This window comes from Lagopus leucura, unplaced genomic scaffold (genome assembly GCF_019238085.1).
Source record: "Lagopus leucura isolate 7727_CA_CO unplaced genomic scaffold, USGS_WTPT01 Super-Scaffold_100157, whole genome shotgun sequence".
Classification (NCBI taxonomy): Eukaryota; Metazoa; Chordata; class Aves; order Galliformes; family Phasianidae; genus Lagopus; species Lagopus leucura.
The window spans coordinates 23,820,204-23,839,321 of record NW_024962334.1 but is presented as its reverse complement, the minus strand read 5'-3'; the positions used below and the strand labels follow the sequence as shown (position 1 = coordinate 23,839,321).

General features: G+C 33.2%; 1 protein-coding gene across 2 annotated transcripts in view; it reads right to left on the bottom strand.

The window, feature by feature from the left end:
• Positions 1–19,118, bottom strand: part of DGKB (diacylglycerol kinase beta) — a 324,210-nt gene that overhangs the window by 198,876 nt on the left and 106,216 nt on the right. For both annotated transcript variants that reach the window (XM_042889110.1, XM_042889111.1), the window contains exons 15-17: positions 14,927–15,000; positions 8,542–8,616; positions 297–382 (exon numbers count right to left, since the gene is read on the bottom strand). In XM_042889110.1, coding sequence (XP_042745044.1) covers positions 297–382; positions 8,542–8,616; positions 14,927–15,000 — 235 coding nt within the window. The remainder of the gene's footprint in view (positions 1–296; positions 383–8,541; positions 8,617–14,926; positions 15,001–19,118) is intronic.

Below are 19,118 nucleotides of genomic sequence, written 5' to 3'. Positions count from 1 at the left end.
AGCCAATTTGTTTCAGTATAGGGAATAGACTTACAAAATTAAAGCAGTTTGATTCAAATTTCTTGTCTTCTGTAATTTTTTTCAGGGCTATAAACATTGGACTCATCTAGGGATCTTCATATCCTCTACAATTTGAATATGCTTTAAAATAATTATGACTCAAATTATGATATTTCAAAAAATTAAATGAACAACATATTGTACCAAATAGTTGCATCCACATGGTGATAAAGAGTTAAGAGTAATAAACGTAAAATATAAGAATCCTGCAAAAGTATGTAAACTACGTTGATTACCTATGCAATCCAAAATCCAGCCTACCGTCCCATCTCCACCACATGCTAGTACTCTGAACTCAGGAACATCTCGAAAAAAATTTAACCTAAAAAAGTAAATGAAGATATCTATTTAATAAACATAAATGCACTGTGCATACATTTTATGGCTTAAGACATTTCATTTGACAGCACCTGACAAACCAACATCTGAAATAATCAACTCTGACCACGCTCTCGCTTTTTTTTAAACAGAAGACAAAATATCATCCAACAATGAATTATCTGATAAATTTAAAAAGAAATTTATCCAAGAGTTATTATGGTTCACTGGTATTAGAAATGGTTTAGACATAATGGCTAATTCAAATTTTTGTCTTAGTTCATATATTAAAACATATATTAAAACACTTCCAAGTTGAAATATTTTTAATTTAAAACATTTTTTGATGATAGCTTTTGACCTATGCTGAAATTGTGCATAAACTGTGACTAGACAGAAACTTTACATTTATTTTATTGAATTATTACATATGCGCGTTCATGCATTTCAACATATATTCTTTAGTTTCAGAGGGATCTTAATGGATAGTCTACACGCTGGTGATCAGATTAAATTTCCAATTTGCAGTCTCCTAGTAAATGCACAATCGTTACAATGTGCAAAAATTCTTTAACACAAATAAAGCTACAGAATAACTTATAATATTTAAATCTATTTTCCTTATGACGCTTTAGTGCTGCACACAGAATAGTGCTTCTATCTCTAGAAAGCTATACATTTCTTATAAAATCAAGACCAAATGAAAAACTGCAGACAAAAAGAAGAGTGTGTGAAACAGAAAGTCCAATAGGAAAAAACAATAACAACAACAAAAAAAACCTAAGATGTAGAAAATCACAGGATAACTTTTTTAATTAGTTCCAGACCAGAATTTCAGGGTAAGCAATACTAGTAAGTCCATCAAATCGGAGTCCCACTCCCTCTAATTTCCTCTACTCCTAAGAGCTCATACCCAATAAGAAGTGTCAAGTACAACATTTCAAGCATGCTTACAAATTCAGCTTTGCTCTTCTCACCTTTTAAATTCTACTTCACACATGTGATGGACAACTGCTTTAAGATCCCTTCTGATCCAAAATGTCACATGCCAGATTATTTTTAGAGAATATATCTTTTAATAAGCATGTGTGTTGAAAAATTCTCTGCTAAAAGTCACAAGGCATCACTACAAGAGTGAGAGCAGTGAGATGTCCTGGCCCCCAGGTGTGGTTCTCCATCACTTCTTAAAAATAGGAGAGAAGATAAATGCCTCCCATCACCAGCATTTCCACTTTGACTTAATGTGTTGCATCTTTAGAAACTTATCAGATCTAGTTACACTACTTGCAGTACTGAAAGTATTTCAGATTAATTAAAAAAATGAAATAACAGTCCAGAGGTGAGGGTAGGGCACTATCTTCTGAAAATACATAAGCACTTTCCACCACACATACTAGATTCAAAAACAAAGCCTGGGGGAAAAAGCAACACATGTACACACAAACAAACAACAAGGATAATAAAAATAATCTCACAAATAATGACAATAAGAAAAAAAAATTAAAAAACACAACACAGAAACATTGGGTTGATGTTAATTTAATGCAGATAGGCAGAAATTAGATTTACATCTCAGTTGCCTTTTTAATAAGCAGGCATCCTCACCATGTGAGTAAAAGTAATCTTTTCCTGTTGATTGTATACTTAATCTTCATCAAGAAGAATATAATTTTCCAAGAAAAAATGGGGGACTGAAGAATTTGACAAAAACGTCAAACAAATTCTCAGTAAGATTCATTCACATTTCCCCTGGTGCATTTTGGTTGCATACACAGTGAATTTCCCTAACAATTCATTCACCTCATAGCACGTCATTAAATACAAATGACTTTTTATAAGTTTAAATGTAAAAGCAATATATATGTTATATAAAAAGTACAGAAATATAAATACACAAAACAAATGTAAGTTACAATATTCCTCATATTAAATACTTGTACACATAAACAGATTATATAAGCATACTGCTACATAAACAAGACAGGCTTCTTTATGTACATCAATCGCAAAAGCAAGTCTGAAGAAAATGTGGGCCCACTGGCAACAGAGGACACTAAGGAGGCAGTTACTGAACATCCTCCTTGCTTCAGTCTTTACTGATAAAACTGGCTTGCAAAAGGTCTGTTTTACCAAAATTTTTATCCCTACACTACAAGAAAATCCTTTTTTTTTTTTTCTTTTTTTTTTTAATATTTAGATGTTATTTTATATAGAGTTGATTTTTATAGATACTATAGTGAATAGCTTTCCTAAATCAGCAATTCAAACAGTCAAATAATAGCAAATAGCAGCACTAGAAAGGCACACAGGAACATTGTGCTGAAACAGACTGTAAGCCTAGTAACACCTACTCTTCAATCTCTTGCAAACATGCAGCAAGAAGGACGAGCAGAACTTCTCCTACTGACATCTACTACAGAACATGACACTTCTGATATATTAAAGAATAAAAGATAAAAAGACAAATATAATGAAATACAGAAAGAAAACAAATGAATGGTTGCATTCTAAGGCCTTAGAATAGCATCACATTTGCTACGAAAATTGTTTGATGATATCATTCCTGTTCTACTGAATGGATATAAACAATCCCCAGCTTTTGTTTATGGGAGACATGTGATTACATGTGGTTTTCTATCATCAAAATTAACAAGAGCATCTAATTCCTTTCTGATGGTGAAATTCTTGTACCATTAACTGCTGCCTCCTATTTTTTACAATACCTCACCATTTTACATGTTCCAAAAACATGTAGATAAAAAAAAACTAGAATTAAATAAGTATTTTCATGTTAGAAGATCCCTTGAAAGTTGACCTGCTTAAGTCTAAGCAAGTTTCTCACCTTCTGGAAGTAAAACAAACAAACTGATTGATAACAGCCAATAATTTTATTTTGCCAGATACAAGGATCTTGGGAAGAGACAATTACTGAGTTTCTCCTGTTTTCCACCTGGAAAATGGCAACCGTTTCAACTAACTAACTAACTACTCCAGTTCAGTTGTTTTAGATTTACAAAACAAACAGCAACATCAAACATCTCTACATCAGAATTTTGTATTTAAGTGATATAGATTCCTTTTCATTTTTAGGAACTCCTGTCTGATTCACATTGGCTTCAAAGGTTTTGAGACAATAACAGTGGGTCACCTTCACTGCTGCAGTTTTTTATGAGTGTAGCATGCAGATTCTTGTTTAATCCTGGTAAAAATGCATAGCAAACAGCGGTCCCTATGTTGAAAAATAGAGTTTTGTAACTGAGAATTTCTTCTTTCAAATAGTGTTACTGTGCTCCTTGTAACTGCTGTGGTTTCCATGGAAATAAATAGGAGGCATTACTTTTCTAGCAACCTATATAGTAAGGAGGCTAAAGATGAAGCAAAGCCTTTTTAAATAGATTTCAGACAACAGGTTGTGGTAGATTCACCACTGAAAAACTACAATGGATAAGAGAGGGATGAATTATTCTGGACCATAACTTTAGCAGTGTAGTCTAGAAACTGTTGATATTCACAATATTTGAAGATTGTGCTATGCATATTGCAGACATCCCTTTTACAGGTAAAAATACTCTTAAACAGATAAAACCAAAGAGTAAGTTTCACATGTTAAGACTCACAGAGTTCTACTGATTTGTGTACAGTACAATCATAACTTAACTGTAGACAACAACTAAACCACACTGGCTTGCTCTGTCTTTTGGAAAAACAAACAACAACAACAACAAAAAACGCATATGTATATATATATATACATATATACATATACATATATATATATATATATATATATATATATAAAACGCATATATATATGTATATGTATATATATGTATATGTATATATAAGAGAAATATATATATATATATATAGTTCTCTTTCAATGAAATATGGATCAAGTCCAAGGTTTTCTTCAGGAAAAAATAACTGTGCAATTATTATCTCCTCAAAGTATTATTGGTGTATATGTCTTCTCACAATACTCTGTAAATTCCCAGTGTTCAAACAGCAAAGAAATACTCTAGCAATCAATTCCAATAATCAGGGAAAATAGTGTAATTTTCAAAATAGGCCTATTGCTTTGTGAAGTTACAAAGGCCCAGGTGCTGTAGATTCCCAGCTAAATTACACAGCAAGCTGTAGGAATTCAGTTTGGCTATCTTGGGCATCTTTTAAGCTGACAGAACTTACGGTTTAAAAGGGCTGGCTGATGTAAACTTGTGGATAGAATTAAAAAAAGACATGCTCTCCAAATTAAATGGTTAAGGGACTTACAAAGAAATACAACTTTAGTGGATATAATTTCTATTATAGTGTATAAAAATAACATAAATTAGACATTTTAAATAATAGACTTAAGGGAACAGGAACCTTTTCAGAAGGACAAAGCCTTTGGGAAATGGTGACCTCTCAACAGAGCCATGTGGGTCTGTGGCTGGCTGCTATTCATCCAGCTATTATTTACCTCTCTGAGAGGTGAACAATAACCGAATTTCAGATTCTTGAAGATCATTAAATACACAATAACAGTTGTTGTCAGAAGTAGAAGGCTCCTATAGAGATGTAACAACCAAACAGGGAAACTCTTTTCAAGGCTAAAAACACAGGTGCTAGGCACAAATTACACAATGTATCAGCCTGGCAATTTTCATGTCACTTTGTTAACTGTGGCAGTCTGTAACTGTGGAGTATCTTTTATGTCTGCCTTCAGCTGTCTAGTTTACAGGGTTTCTCCAGCTCACTCGAATCTCTGCTCCCAAATAAAGAATGTCTAAACCATTAATTATGACATCAATGTTTAATATATATTGTTGCCCTTTGGCTGAGAGCTTCTCAGTTTTCGGGCACGGCAGCAGGTTAACTTTTATTGTTGTAAAAGAATCAATGCCAGAAAGTCAGCTCCACTGTGATTTATTTGCATCATGGCCATATTTTTATATAGATCATGTATACGAGTCTTGACACAAAGAGCATTGGAAACCTTAGCTTAAATATGTTAAGCAGCTAAAAGAAGTATCTTTGCTGCTGTCCCTGCAGTTCTCCAAGTATCACCATATCTATTATGAAACTAGGTGACATATCCACTTCAGTAATTGGACATTCAGATGGCAATACTAAATTTCCTGTCAGCTTGTTCAAAACATTTTCCTGCTGACCCACTACCCATCAGCACATCTACTGGAAAATGCACAAGTTCTGATGTTCCAGTATTAGTATTTATTTTAATTTTTAATGATTAATATTGAAAGGGAAAGTGGAAAGTACTAATTCCAGTTTTCAAAGAAATTTAAACATGGGACTCCACTAGTGGCCCTTCTTCCTCTGGGCAAAGACTGTTTTTTTTAACCCTGTTCCAGCTGCAGTGTGCAAAGGAATCCATTATTCCAACACAATGCCATGAGAGAGCATGGCTATTCCCCATTAGAGAGGAATAACAAATGACCTAGAATTACTGAGTCACTGACATTTTCAAAAAATACTGTAGTTTCACAGTACCCTAACATTTAGGATTTTTACAGGTTGCCCAGTTCCTCTAGTTTTTCTCCACTATCCACATTTTCAACTAAAGGGAACTGTAATTATTAACTTGGAGTAACCACAGATGTTTAGAACTCAAGATAGAAAACTTACAAATGCTATTCTCAGTCATTGACAGTACATCATTAGAAAGACAGCCTCCTAAATAACTAATTTGTGGGTTAAAACAAGCAGAAAACATGTAAATTCTACCCTAATCATATAAAAATTTTATAGGTTGAATATACACGTTTGAAAGCAATGTTCAAAAGAAAAAAATAAATAAAAATGAACACAAAATGTATTTCAATAATCATAAATGCATTAAAAGAAATTCACATTTATTCCTTTCCATTCTGTAATAGTAATTGGCATAAGGAATACACTTTCATTTATCTCCATGTTGTGCAACCCCCTCTCTCTGTTTCCCTCTCTGTTCCATGTAAATGACAATACTAAATAAATGTAACATTTTGACTGACAGTTCAGCATATCTGGCATTGTAGAGACTGATGAGTGAGTGGACAGATGAATGTACAGGCAGACTTTACTAGGCAATCCAGCCCCCACAGAAAGGGAAACAAACACTGGCAAATTAAATACACAGTGTATTCAACTGCATGCTTTAATGGACAAATTACATACAGAGTACATAGTATTGCCAGAGGCAAGAAGTGATGGTAAGAGATAAACTGGAAATTTAGGATTATTTACTTCTGTGTAATGAATTAAAAAAAAAAAAAAAAAAATACTAAAACAGCTTTAATAAAATGAAATCTCAGTTTGAAAATTAATTAGAAATTGCCTCAAAGTGACTCTGAAGTAAAACTGTTTAGATTCCTAATAAGAAGAGAAATTGAAAATATTTCCTAAAACCACTGTTCTAGTTCAAAAGTTTAGAGCTTAAATTGCTTTCAGTACAGGTCTGAACTTAACACTGCCCTCTTGTGCTTCTTCCTCAAAATACATTTTCCTTTATCACAAGATAATGAAAACCAAAGAACAGTTATAGCCTGAAATGCAGCCAATAATTGGTGGGTGGTTTTGTTTGTTTGTTTAAGTTTTGATGAACTCAGATTAATTTGAAATCAAGTATTTCATTTATTTTAAAAGTTGCTCTCTTAATCTCTTAGCATGACATTTCTATTATGCTCTTTGTAAAACAGTATCAGTTACTATTTTTGTGTCAAAATTTTTTATAAATTCCTGAAATAACTTTCTGTATTTTTTTCAAGTCTGCTTACTTTTTGTATCACTTAAAATTTCCATATGCTTCAAGATGAGTGTAACAAGACACAAATAATGTCTGAATAAACAAACAGAAGTAACATTCTGTACAAGATAAAATTAGAGACATGGAAGAAATCAGGCGACTCATTATTTCTGTTTTCTGAGCAGATTTTGTAACATTTTGCAGGTTGTACACTAGCCACACTGTAGCACAATGTACACTGAGAATTCTGACTTCAAACATGGTTGGAGCGCTTTTCACTTTCATCAACACATTTTAAGTCTAACATAACGCATGAATGGACAGTTAATATAGGATGGTTTTAATAGAGAATAATTTCCTGTGTATTTAGCTTTAAAATAAGCAGCACTGACAGAAATTGTTAGTCTATTATTTTCAGTAATACACCAATGACAACAGAAATACAACACTGCAAGGCACAAAACATGCATTTCCACTGCCACCCTTTACTTCCTTCAATTCAAAAACAAAACTAAAATCCAAAGATTCAAAAAATAAAAAAGGAAAAGCTAGATACTCACCATACATAAACAACAGCATAAACCTCATATTGAACACATCTCCTAATGTCTTTCTTGACTAATTTAATAACTTTTCTCGATGTAAAATTTCATTTATCAATGATGTAACTAAATAACACTGAACTCATACACACAAAGCTATTTTGATGAGATGATCAGTGCTGTCCTGTTTTCTTCTATCAAGGTATATGCTACTTTAAAAGGTGACAATTTCAAGTAGCAAAAGTTGGCATTTGATATATTGTCAATATCCTCCACGCATATTAATACAAAATTGAAGAGTCATGGAAGAGGCATGTTAGCTGACTGACTGCAACATTGATTCAGTTAACAATGAATCTCTGAAACTCACCCAAACTGAGCCCCCATAAAATGTCACTGCCAACATAATCTAAGTGTTCTAGTCATTTTTTGTACCCCTACATCCCAAATATTATTGACTGAATGAGGAAAGCTCAGCCAAGGTAATCTGAAGCAACATTCCATATCTGACATGCAAAAGAATAAGCATATGTATACATATGTATACATATATTCATACCCTATGTATCACACAGAAACTTATGTGTACGCACAAATGTTTTGATGTAAAAGAAAACTGTAGATAAACCAGGTTGCTAAAATAGCAGTAGAAACTTCAAAGAAAATGACATTTACCATAGTTCTTACAGTGTACTGCACGGTTATCAGTAAAACACATGATACACAGTTCTATTTGTACATGTAAATAAATAATACCTGTAAATTTCTGCAGCCATTCAGAGGTCTGTAGTGCTGATACATTCAAAGCATGCTCTATGTGCCTCAGTCTGTTCATTTGATTATGTTGCATTTCATTAAATGAGTTCCTGGTAATAATATTAACTGTAGACTTACCCTGGCATTGGTCCATTTCCAGCAAGACTATAAACTTGACGAGGATTTAAAAGGTACTGAAATTTTCTATAAATTCTAAAGAAGTCAAAGAGACAGAAAAAGAAAATTACTTACATGGTTTTGTTGTTCTTGTGTTTGTTTGTTTGTTGTTTGTTTTTTGATTTTTTTTTTTGGTTGGTTTTTGCTTGTTTGCTTGTTTTGTGGGGTTTGTTTGGTTTTTAAACTAAGTTGAATGCAGGGTTTGAATTTTGGGATCTTATTTATACACAGTGAAATAAAATGATAAATTTGAACACAATCCCCACAGTTATAGGGATAAAATTAAATGCTATAAACTATTTACGATACAAATACAAATGCTGTGTACCAAGACAGAAGTAAAATAGGACAAGGGGGTAAGATGACACAAGAAAAGGTGAATAAGCAAAGCATTTGCAAGAGCACTTAGTTTATTATTAAAATAGCTTCACAGAAAAGGAGAGATTTATCCCTGAGATTAACACAAAATTAGATTCTAATTGTAGAATTACAAATTGGTTCTGTAACCCACCAAAAACATCTCTGTAGCTTGAAAAACATCCTGAGAAAGCAAACCTATTGTCAACTAGAGTTGGATTCAGTTAGTGAGAACTCACATCTCTTTCAGATTATATTCAAATGGGAAGAAAATGAAAAAGATTAAAACTGTTGTTGAAATTTACATAAAGTAAATTTAATTGAAGTATGCCTAATTAAAAATTATCTGAATAATAGTAGGGAAATGATACAGAAGGTAAAACATTATCCTATCCCATAAAATACCTCCCTATTTCAAAAATATTTTAAAATCTATTTCAAAAAATATTTCAAAAAGTGTACCTTTACAAATTTGAGGTTATGTGTCCTAAAAGTAAGACAAATATTTTCATTCTTCAGTACAAAGACTAGAAATGTAATTTCCTTCACTGATAACAGTGTTGTACCTCCATGGTTTCTTATGAAGAAGCACATGAGTTTGAGCTCAGAAAGAATGAATACCTGAAAGAATGATATCTGGGATCTATGACAATGGTTTGAATTATTAACTCATTTATCTGCTTTTAATTTTAATGCTTATGTTTTCCAAGCTACTTAATATCCTGATGCTTTTTTAAAAAATCTTTTTTTCCTTCCCCATTGGAAGATATCTCCCTTTCTTTTTACTGACCTATGTAAAACAGAAGGATAACAGGAGCTGAATTTATTTAAAAATGACTACATAGTTTGAAATTCAAGACAACAAAACTGTTTAGACACAATCTATGTGTCTAGGGATTGAGGGATTACATATATATGTATATTGAAGAAATGCACAATTTATCAGGTTAGGTGGGAGAAAAGGATGTTACAATACTGAATACAAGCAAATTCATAACTATATATGAAACTCAAATTTGAACATTTTCTTAATTTCTCAATTATTTAGTATATCAGCTTCTTCATAAAGCATTATGTCCAAACACACTGAATACAGTTTATTCCTGATGCCACTGATGACAGAAGAAGTCAATGTGAAATGACTGGTTTCAATTGCCAGCATGCACACTATTATCAACTGTTGTGATGACAACTAAATCAGATGTTCAACTGTGGATTTACAAGACAGTACACTTTCAATCCGTATGAAGTATCTTACTGACATAAAAAGATCCCTTTTTAAATTTTTTTGTTAGCATGTGTGAGTTGCTTTTCCATGATACAGGAATTAATTGGTCAAATTTAATTTAACCTCTGCAACTGACAAGGAGTTCTTAAATAGGATAGTTAGGAAGTTCTAAAGGGTTATTATTTGCCTAAAGGTTAAGTGCTATAAAACATAGTAGCCAACAACCTAAGCTTACAGTACTGTTATGTAAGGTATCAGAGAAATGCTACAACAGCCTTCCTAATACAGAAGGAGCAAGGTATCTCTAACCAAAACCTGGAAGTCCACCTGAAGTGATAAAGTTATTAGACTGAATTATTTTTGAATCATTGTATGCCTTCCACAGGTCCTAAGTGAACATCAATACCAGATAATCACTCTTTAATGACTCACTGCAAATGACACATCATGCTCTAAGTTATAACACATTTAAGTATACTACTCTGCATAAAATTCATAACTTGATCATTCATTTCAGTGACTCCCACGAAGAAGAAACTGTCTATAAAAGTTTGCCTTCGTACTAAAATGTAACTAGATCTGACAGCACGACACATTGAAGACTGGTAAATGGACAATGATTTAGTCTTCCAGTTTTATGTGTGCAGTACCGAAAAACCTACTTACACTGACTTGTCTGTAGACATGTTGCCTCTGTATTTAAGGAAGGAACTGGACATGGTTATCTTGTGACTGAAGATTTGCTCAGACAGAGCCATGAGACAGCAAATTGGGTAATGCTACAACACAGCATTTTGTGATGGCAATATCAGCTGGCTTATTAAATGGACACTGGCCACTATGGCCTCCAGGTTGTTCTGAACCCATGATAATTTGACAAACAGGTCTATTTCTGTAACTGTTCTTATTTGTTATTCTGTTATTAATTAATTATTATTCTGTATTAATTAATGGTTATCAATTAATACATTTTTATATTAATATTAATTATTATTATTTATTATATTATTATATTAATATATATTAAATATATTAATATTATATATTAAATATATATAAAAATATAATTATTATTATATTAATATTATACATTTAAAATTAATATTAAATATTAATTAAAAAGTGGTTATTCTGTATTAATTAATAAATTCAAGCCAAAATTCAAATCCTAAGTGAAATTTCTTTGTTGTCATTTCCTCCCCTGCCCCTCCACTCCCTCCTCCTGTATCTCATTAAATCAGGCCCAAATTTCTTATGAACCCTACAGCAGTTGTATTAGCATAGCTGTGATGGTAAAAAATGACAGCAGGAGTGGCCAAGAGGGATGGGATCAGTCAAGAATAGCTTTGCTGATGAAGAAACTACTTCTGACTGCTTGGGCTGAGTTAGACTGAGCCTCCTAAAGTAATAAGATCATTCCTTTAGAGACAAAAGAAATGGACAGAAACCGGTAACTTAGTAATTCAGAACTGCAGTAAAGTTGACTGCATTGGAGAAAAACCTGGCCACAGCAGAGCTCTGTGCCATCTGGGAAATGCAACATTTCAGAAAGACAGTAAAGAAGCCAAGGCCTCCACCTTGAAAATAAAAGAATATGGGCAATTTCTCCCACAAATAAAACATTTCGGAAGGATTAACTGAAAATGATTCTGTTGAAATACTGTCTCAATGCTAAATGAAAGATTAGAAATCCAAACTAATCACAGGGTAGAGGGAAGAAATACTCTGAATAAAAGTTATTAGAAAACAACAAAGGTCAAAGATAACATCAGCCTGTACTGCAAAGACACTGAACGTAGAGTCAGCAGGAAACGTCAGTGTACGGAAGCTGTTCTCCAGTGCATCCAACCGCACATTTGTCAAGGAAACAATTGTTTAAACTCACCTGCTGGTCAGGCAAATAAATTGGAAAATGGGGAAGGGGAAAACAAAGTAATGAGTATGGCAAAACAACAGCATGATTTAGATTCTAGCTATCTTATTGGAGAAGCATTACCCTTAACAATAGCAGTGTTTAGAAACACTACAGCCCATAACTAGCTGTATATTCTTACATAGCCAGTTGTATATTCTTTCTGTTGAAATCAACTATTCTGTCCATGAGGTACTAAGTGCATTCACTGTATTCACTGATTATTGAAAGCTACCATCTTAATTTGTTAGATCTTAAACTCAGGAAAACAGGAACGTTAGCTATGGGGTGAAATGAATGTACTCTTTTTTTTTTTTTTTTTTTTTTTTTCCTGACTAAATGAAGCAAGAAATGTTCATTCAGAAATGTGCATTCACTGAAAACAAGCTATGATGTGATTTGTCCTGAGAAAGATATCTGACTGGCTTTGCTGAACTCCTATCCAACTTCATTTTTAATTGAAATCTATTTGTGGTATGTGAAAGTTTTAAGCTCATCAACTTTAATTCTAATTTGCAATTTTCTCCTTAATAAACATTAAATTACACTTCAGTTCTAATTTATCACATACATATGGATTATACACTGTACTAAACTGATAAAGTCCAAAACAAACTTGTTTAAATTCAGTTATATTTCAGGTGATGGGCAATAATATTAATCTATTTAGAAGAATATACAACTGGATTATTTTCATAGCATTCTATATATTTTTTTTTTTCAGTTATATCTGAAAATAATGTCATTAGTTTTTAAAAGAGAAACCTACATAAAGGATATGATTTTATCACTATACCTTCTGCAAAACTGGTTTTCTAACAATTCAAGCTTTAAAACACATCAATAAGGTAATCTGCATGATTATTGAGAAAGTAGCTGTGGTGCCTGAATACATTCCTTCCACATGTTCCTTTCTCACCACACCTCTTTTTCAACACTCAAAAACCATAACAAAAGCATTTAGCTTTGTTTCTTTAGAGGAATCCTCAGTCCCTTCCTTTGTGCTTTAGAGATTTTTTTTATTTTTTTTTTTTTAGGGGCAAGAGGGAAAAAAATATACAAAAGGAAAAGGCAAGAGTACTTTTTAGGGGAGTACATTTATTCAACTGGTTATCAGATGGATGAACGCAATCTCTAAGGGCAATGAAATGGGTTGGGTTACCATATGGCAAGGCATAAAATCTCATACAGGGAACTGTGGGAACACTGGAGCCTTGACAGTATCTGCAGTAACCTTTCTGTGTTCAATGAAAGTCAATCAGAAATCATAACTCAATTCATCATGATCTCTCAAATAGAGAAAATCCTAAATAAAGACTGGGAAACAGTTCTCAAAAAAACCACTTTGATTTCAATGAATCAAGATAATGAAATTCTCATCCACAAAAATTAGTGGAGGATTTTTTTGGTGTTTTTTTCCCCCCATTCTCCCACCACCTCCCAGCCTGTTTTGGAAACTGTGTTTTTGTTACAACCTATCCTCTACTCCTACTGATATCCCACTGCTATATACTTCAGTGTGTAATACCAATTTAAGTTAACAGTATTAGTGAATAAAGTGGGATTCATTTTTTTTTTTAAATTCAAATAACCTCTGTGATCAGTTTGGCACCAGTAACAATTGCATCAAAATAAACTGGAGAGTGTCAGACTGCAATTTGTGAATGGAAATGGGAGCTCTAACCGGAGAAAATGTTTCAAATTTGCTTTTATGCTAGAGAATATCTAATATTTCATGTGCCTTGTGTCAACTTCATTCAGATAGTGAACTTGAGACCAATTCTGAGCTGGGGACTGAAAGCTGTGAAACAGTATTTAACTAATTTGTGCCTTGGTTATGACTAAATAAATATGGCTCTCAAATGTACTTCTTATTTATATTCTACCAGACTGGATCTCTGATCTACTCACTTCCTATCTGAACTCTAAAAAAGGCAAACTGCATGCTACTGCATCACCCCTACAATGCTCCTGACTGCCCATCAGGACCACCAAATGCTATGTTTGAAAAAAGAATGCTTTATGGTCAACTGTTGGTTTGTAGCATATTCTTATGATTGCAGAGGTAGGCATGGTGAACCTTTTGGATTAACCATCTTCAACGTAGTTGGCACTGTTGACATTGCTGATATTCAGGTATATCAGTACAGGGAACAAATATCCAGCTTCTAGATTCTAGTATCTTCTTTCAGAGGACTTTGAGTGCAGTTTTGGTTAGATGAGCATCAGCTCTGAGAATTGTCCTTACAACAATTCTTTACCCCCCTTTGTTGGATGGCTTTTTAAGAGACAGTGTTTCAAAGAAACGGTCTAAAGGAATCAGCATTAAATTGGTAGGGAAAGTTGACTCAAGTGCTCAATTGTTCAAAGCTTTAGAAACACACTGAATCCCTCCTTTTTGGTATTCACATAATCCAGTACCTATGTATCATCTTCAGCTTGATCTTGGCTAGATGACTAACATTTTCAAGACTTAAACGATAAATTACAGCAATGACACCAAAATAAAAACATTCTAATTTAGAAGTTACAATATAAAAGTCAAAATGTAACAACACGTCTGCATGCAAATCACACAAAATCATACAGGGAATGTAAGTTTTCCTTCCGATGTTAAATTAAACCTAGAGCTTGTTCTAGTTTTTAACTGTAGGATTTCTAACTGTATGCTGGTGTGTACCTCTTCTAAACAGGGCAACGATATGTCAAAACTTGAAGCACACCATTATAAAAAATATTTACATTTCGGGCGTCTTTTCATATACGAAGCCTTAAAAATCATTTTAAAATATATTACAGAAATTAGAAGGGAGAGAAAATGTAAGAGAGAGAGAGAGAGCAAGTCTTACCTTTCTCCTTGTTTTCCACCACTTTTAGGATTGACAAAAACTAAAAGTGGATGAGTGCCTGGAACTGGAGTGATCTAAAAGGAGAGAATAACACAGCTGCTCATTAATGCTGTGTTGCACTCTTTTTTTCTTATAGCAGACAGAAAGCAAAAGGCTTAATGCAAACTATGTTAAGTTCTGTAACCTAGCTGGCAGCAATTCTACAATTTACAATAATATTTAATTTATATACATACATATATATATAAAACTCGTAATTTGTGGCAAAGTAATACATACTAATACCATTAAATACATGTATACATACACACGTGTTTAATGCTCGGTGTCTATAATACAACTGTGATGTCATTTTAACCTGTAATTCCATTGGAAACAATACTGCTATATGTAGGTTATATCTGTCAATATCTTCTCAATAGAGAAGAAAACTTCAAATCTAAGAAATGCATGATTGATTCTGACAAAATAATAATTTCCTATGGAAAAAAAGCTATAAAGAAACTGCATTTTGCAGTGAGAAGAGGAAATGACACTGTACTATAAAGGTGAAATAAAGAATGATGAAATCTTAAACTCCATGTAGCTGTTTTTTAATTTTTAATAAATGACAAAATTGCAATATTTGATATGATATGAATTCACATGCTTTAAAAATGTTACAAACAGAATAATAACCAGCTCCTCTGAACAATTTAGAAAGCTTGAAATTTTAAAGGAGAGAAGAAAACACAAAAGAAGGACAAACTATGGCTTACAAACTAACTTCTTCCTTCGAAGTAATAATAATAATATCAGATGGTATAAAACCCAAGCGTTCACTGTCATTGCTCTAGACTGAAAAATGTAAAAGGCTTACATAAGTCTAGAATGTTTAAAAAAATATTAAGAGTTTAAAGCCAACATCTCTGAAGTCATACACTACTTATCAGCTACAGAGATGATAAAGCTTAGTTACTGTTTCAAAATAACGTACTTAAAGTTCTTGCTTAAAATCATTAATCACAACTGCTGAAACAATAAAATCTTTTCATTTGAATGTTCCACAGAATTTAATTTAGGACAGAACCAAGGAACATAACATGTCTTACAGGTATCCTGTAAACACAGCAACATAGTCAAACAGACATCTGAAAGCACTCTTCTTTCAGTAGCATGTGTTCAGCAGTACAGTGTCAATTCCATCCATAACTTCATAAACAATTGATCAAATTCTGATCTAGTATTTAACACATAATAAGGAAAAGCTCCATCAAACTTTAGAATTAAACCAAGTACAAAACTAAGCCCAGATCAGATTCTGTCACTGTAGATTGTTTCAGTATAGTGGTGCATGTTGAAACATATATCAAATTACAGGATATAGTGAAGTTTGTCATATATTTAATTTTTATCTACTGTTTTAATCAATTTTAGTTGTTTAGCCAATTCCCATGATGTTTGTCCCTGTGAACTACGTGTAAACCAATGGTGTTCATTGTGACAGAGATGGACTACCTACTGAAATCCCTTAGGATGCAGGTTAATTAATGAGACTCATCCTAAGGTTATACATGATCTATTACTTCCTCTAATTAGAAATAATAATCCTGATCATTATGCTGGTTAGCTGGAAAGAAGCAAGATGAATGTGCTTAACTATGATTAATTGTCTTTAAGTTGTGCAGATCTCCACTGTCACTAAGTTATCTGCACACAGCTGTCTGATGGAAGGAAGGATTGGTCATGATACTTTTTTCAACAAAAACTTAGATTTGAACATATATAAAATAAAAATACTTTATTTCAGAACTTTACTGTTGCAGGTAAGTTTAAGATCATCAAAAAACAATAATTGAATAAGTAGTTTGTGTTCCACTGAATTCTAAAATAATGTCTTCCAATTATTGTTTTTTAGCTTTTCTAAATAATATAGATTTTTACATAATGCAATTAAAAGTTTTAGACTGAAAAGGTGAACATTTTTAGGCCTTAATCTAGAAGGATATAAAGGCAACTTCTATGCAGTAACTGGACAAGTGACTTAAAGTTTTTGAGAACAAGCCTACTTAGTTCTATTTTGACTGTGGAAAACATTTCAAAATTATACAATCTGTGAGTGAAAAAAAAAACACCATAACTTCAACAGTCCCACAGATCTGTCTTTCACGATGGTATCCTTTGGAGTCCATTTATCTTTCACAATGACCAGGCTTATGATTACTGTTACCAATAAAAAAAATTTATGAAGATTGCTCTGAAAGTAATGCTTCCTATTTGTTTCAATGGGAACTATAACAGATGCAAAAAGTACATTGACACTATTTGATAGAGCAAATTCTCAGCTTCAAAACACTATTTTTTTTCAGCAGTCACCATTATTAGCTATGCATTTTCATCACATCTTGTCACTGGTAATGATGCAGTTCAGGAAACTGTCACCTTCAATCTTGTATTGGTTCGACAGGACCTGACAAACTTGTATACGGTGTTCTTTCTGTTCCTGTGTGAGAATCTGTGGGGCCAACCTGGCACAAACTGTGATATTCCAACATTGCCACCATTTCCAATGCACTGAAGATGATACTCAGCTACACATACACTTTCATAGTTGTAATCCACTGAATTGTGCAGATGAGTTTATCAAGTTGCTCTCCATTTCACTGAGAGACAAATGTGCATGGCTGTCCAGAACATGCTTGTCATTCATGATGCTGTTGACACTACTGAAACATGTTGCTCACCACTTCACTGTGCTCCCATCCACTGTTTGGTCTCTACAGATGTTCAGTAAGTGTCGACAAATATCAGTGGGTGCCATTTTTTTTGCGTGAAAGAATTCAATTTCACATCTTTGCTTCATCTGCATTTCCATGTCAGATGCCATTCTGTCAGACTGCCACACCACTGCCATCTGCCACACGGCAACAAAATTTAAGGGAATGCTGGCAGAAAGGTTCAACTTCTACAGCCATTCCACCAATACCTGCCTCTGACAATTTGGGCCAACATAACAAAATAGGAGGCATTACTTCCAGAGCAGGCCTTTAATGGTTTGTGCAAAGATGGATTCTTATTACTTCAATTTTATTTAACAGAGAGAAACAGTGACTATACGAAGATCAGAAAATTAAATACATCATTGCAGAATTATCTCTACTGCTATCAGTGTAATACGATACTTTGTAAACAATAATAAGTGCAATTACAAATTCCAAGTTTTGGACTCGTAATTGAAAGAGATAAGTTTTGGCTCACAATAACAAAATTACAGAAAATCTAATGCCATAATTACCTAAAAGAAGATTTTAATAATTTAAGAATGTTGCATATGCAAGAGTGGTGCTAAGAGATTACTATTTTGAACCTATCAGGCACTGTATCACAGGAGTGTGAAATACCGACTTGAATGATTGCAGAAAACAAGCTATGAGGACAAGCAATCTAGCACTAGAAGTAAAACCAAAAATCATGATGATACATTGCTACCAAAAGGACATTTCAAAGATACTTTTCAACCTAGAGCTTTTGCGCACACTGGAAGCATACTTAGTAAACATAGAGTTTTCTAACTTCCAGTACCATTCTATTAAAAATACTATTTACACTGTGTTTGACAGAGCTTAATTACTCCATCAGCAAATACTCTACGCCTTTTGCTTTATGCTCTGTCTGTCTCAAATGATCTGAAGAGTAATGCAGCCTATGAGGATGGCAAGTACATGAAGACAGAGCTGGGAGCCATGGATAATGACCACCGTAGTAGTATAATGCTAGGTCATCTACTAGCATCATGAGGCTGAATAAGTTTTACCCTTCTTTCTTTTTTCCCTTTGAGTCGTCACAAAGAGAATGTTTCACTAACCTCAAAAGAGGAAATATTATGTCTTTCTATACAGGCAAAATGGTATTCATTATGAAATAATTATAAAGCATTCAGTGTTTGATCTATGATAACAGAATCATTTTTACTGAAGCTCAGTTGTAGCACATCAAAAGGAAGAGAGAACAGTCTACTATGTTTAGTAAACAATTATCACATAGTTATCATAGTAATTATTTAACTCAAGAAGAATCATCACACAAATGAACAGTGACTTTACCCTACAGTAGTATTGCTACTACTGAAACCTACTTTGCCTTTCTCCACCCTGAATTATGACGTACCAAATTCCCTCCTTGGCAATACCTGGAGTAATAACATCTTTGAAAT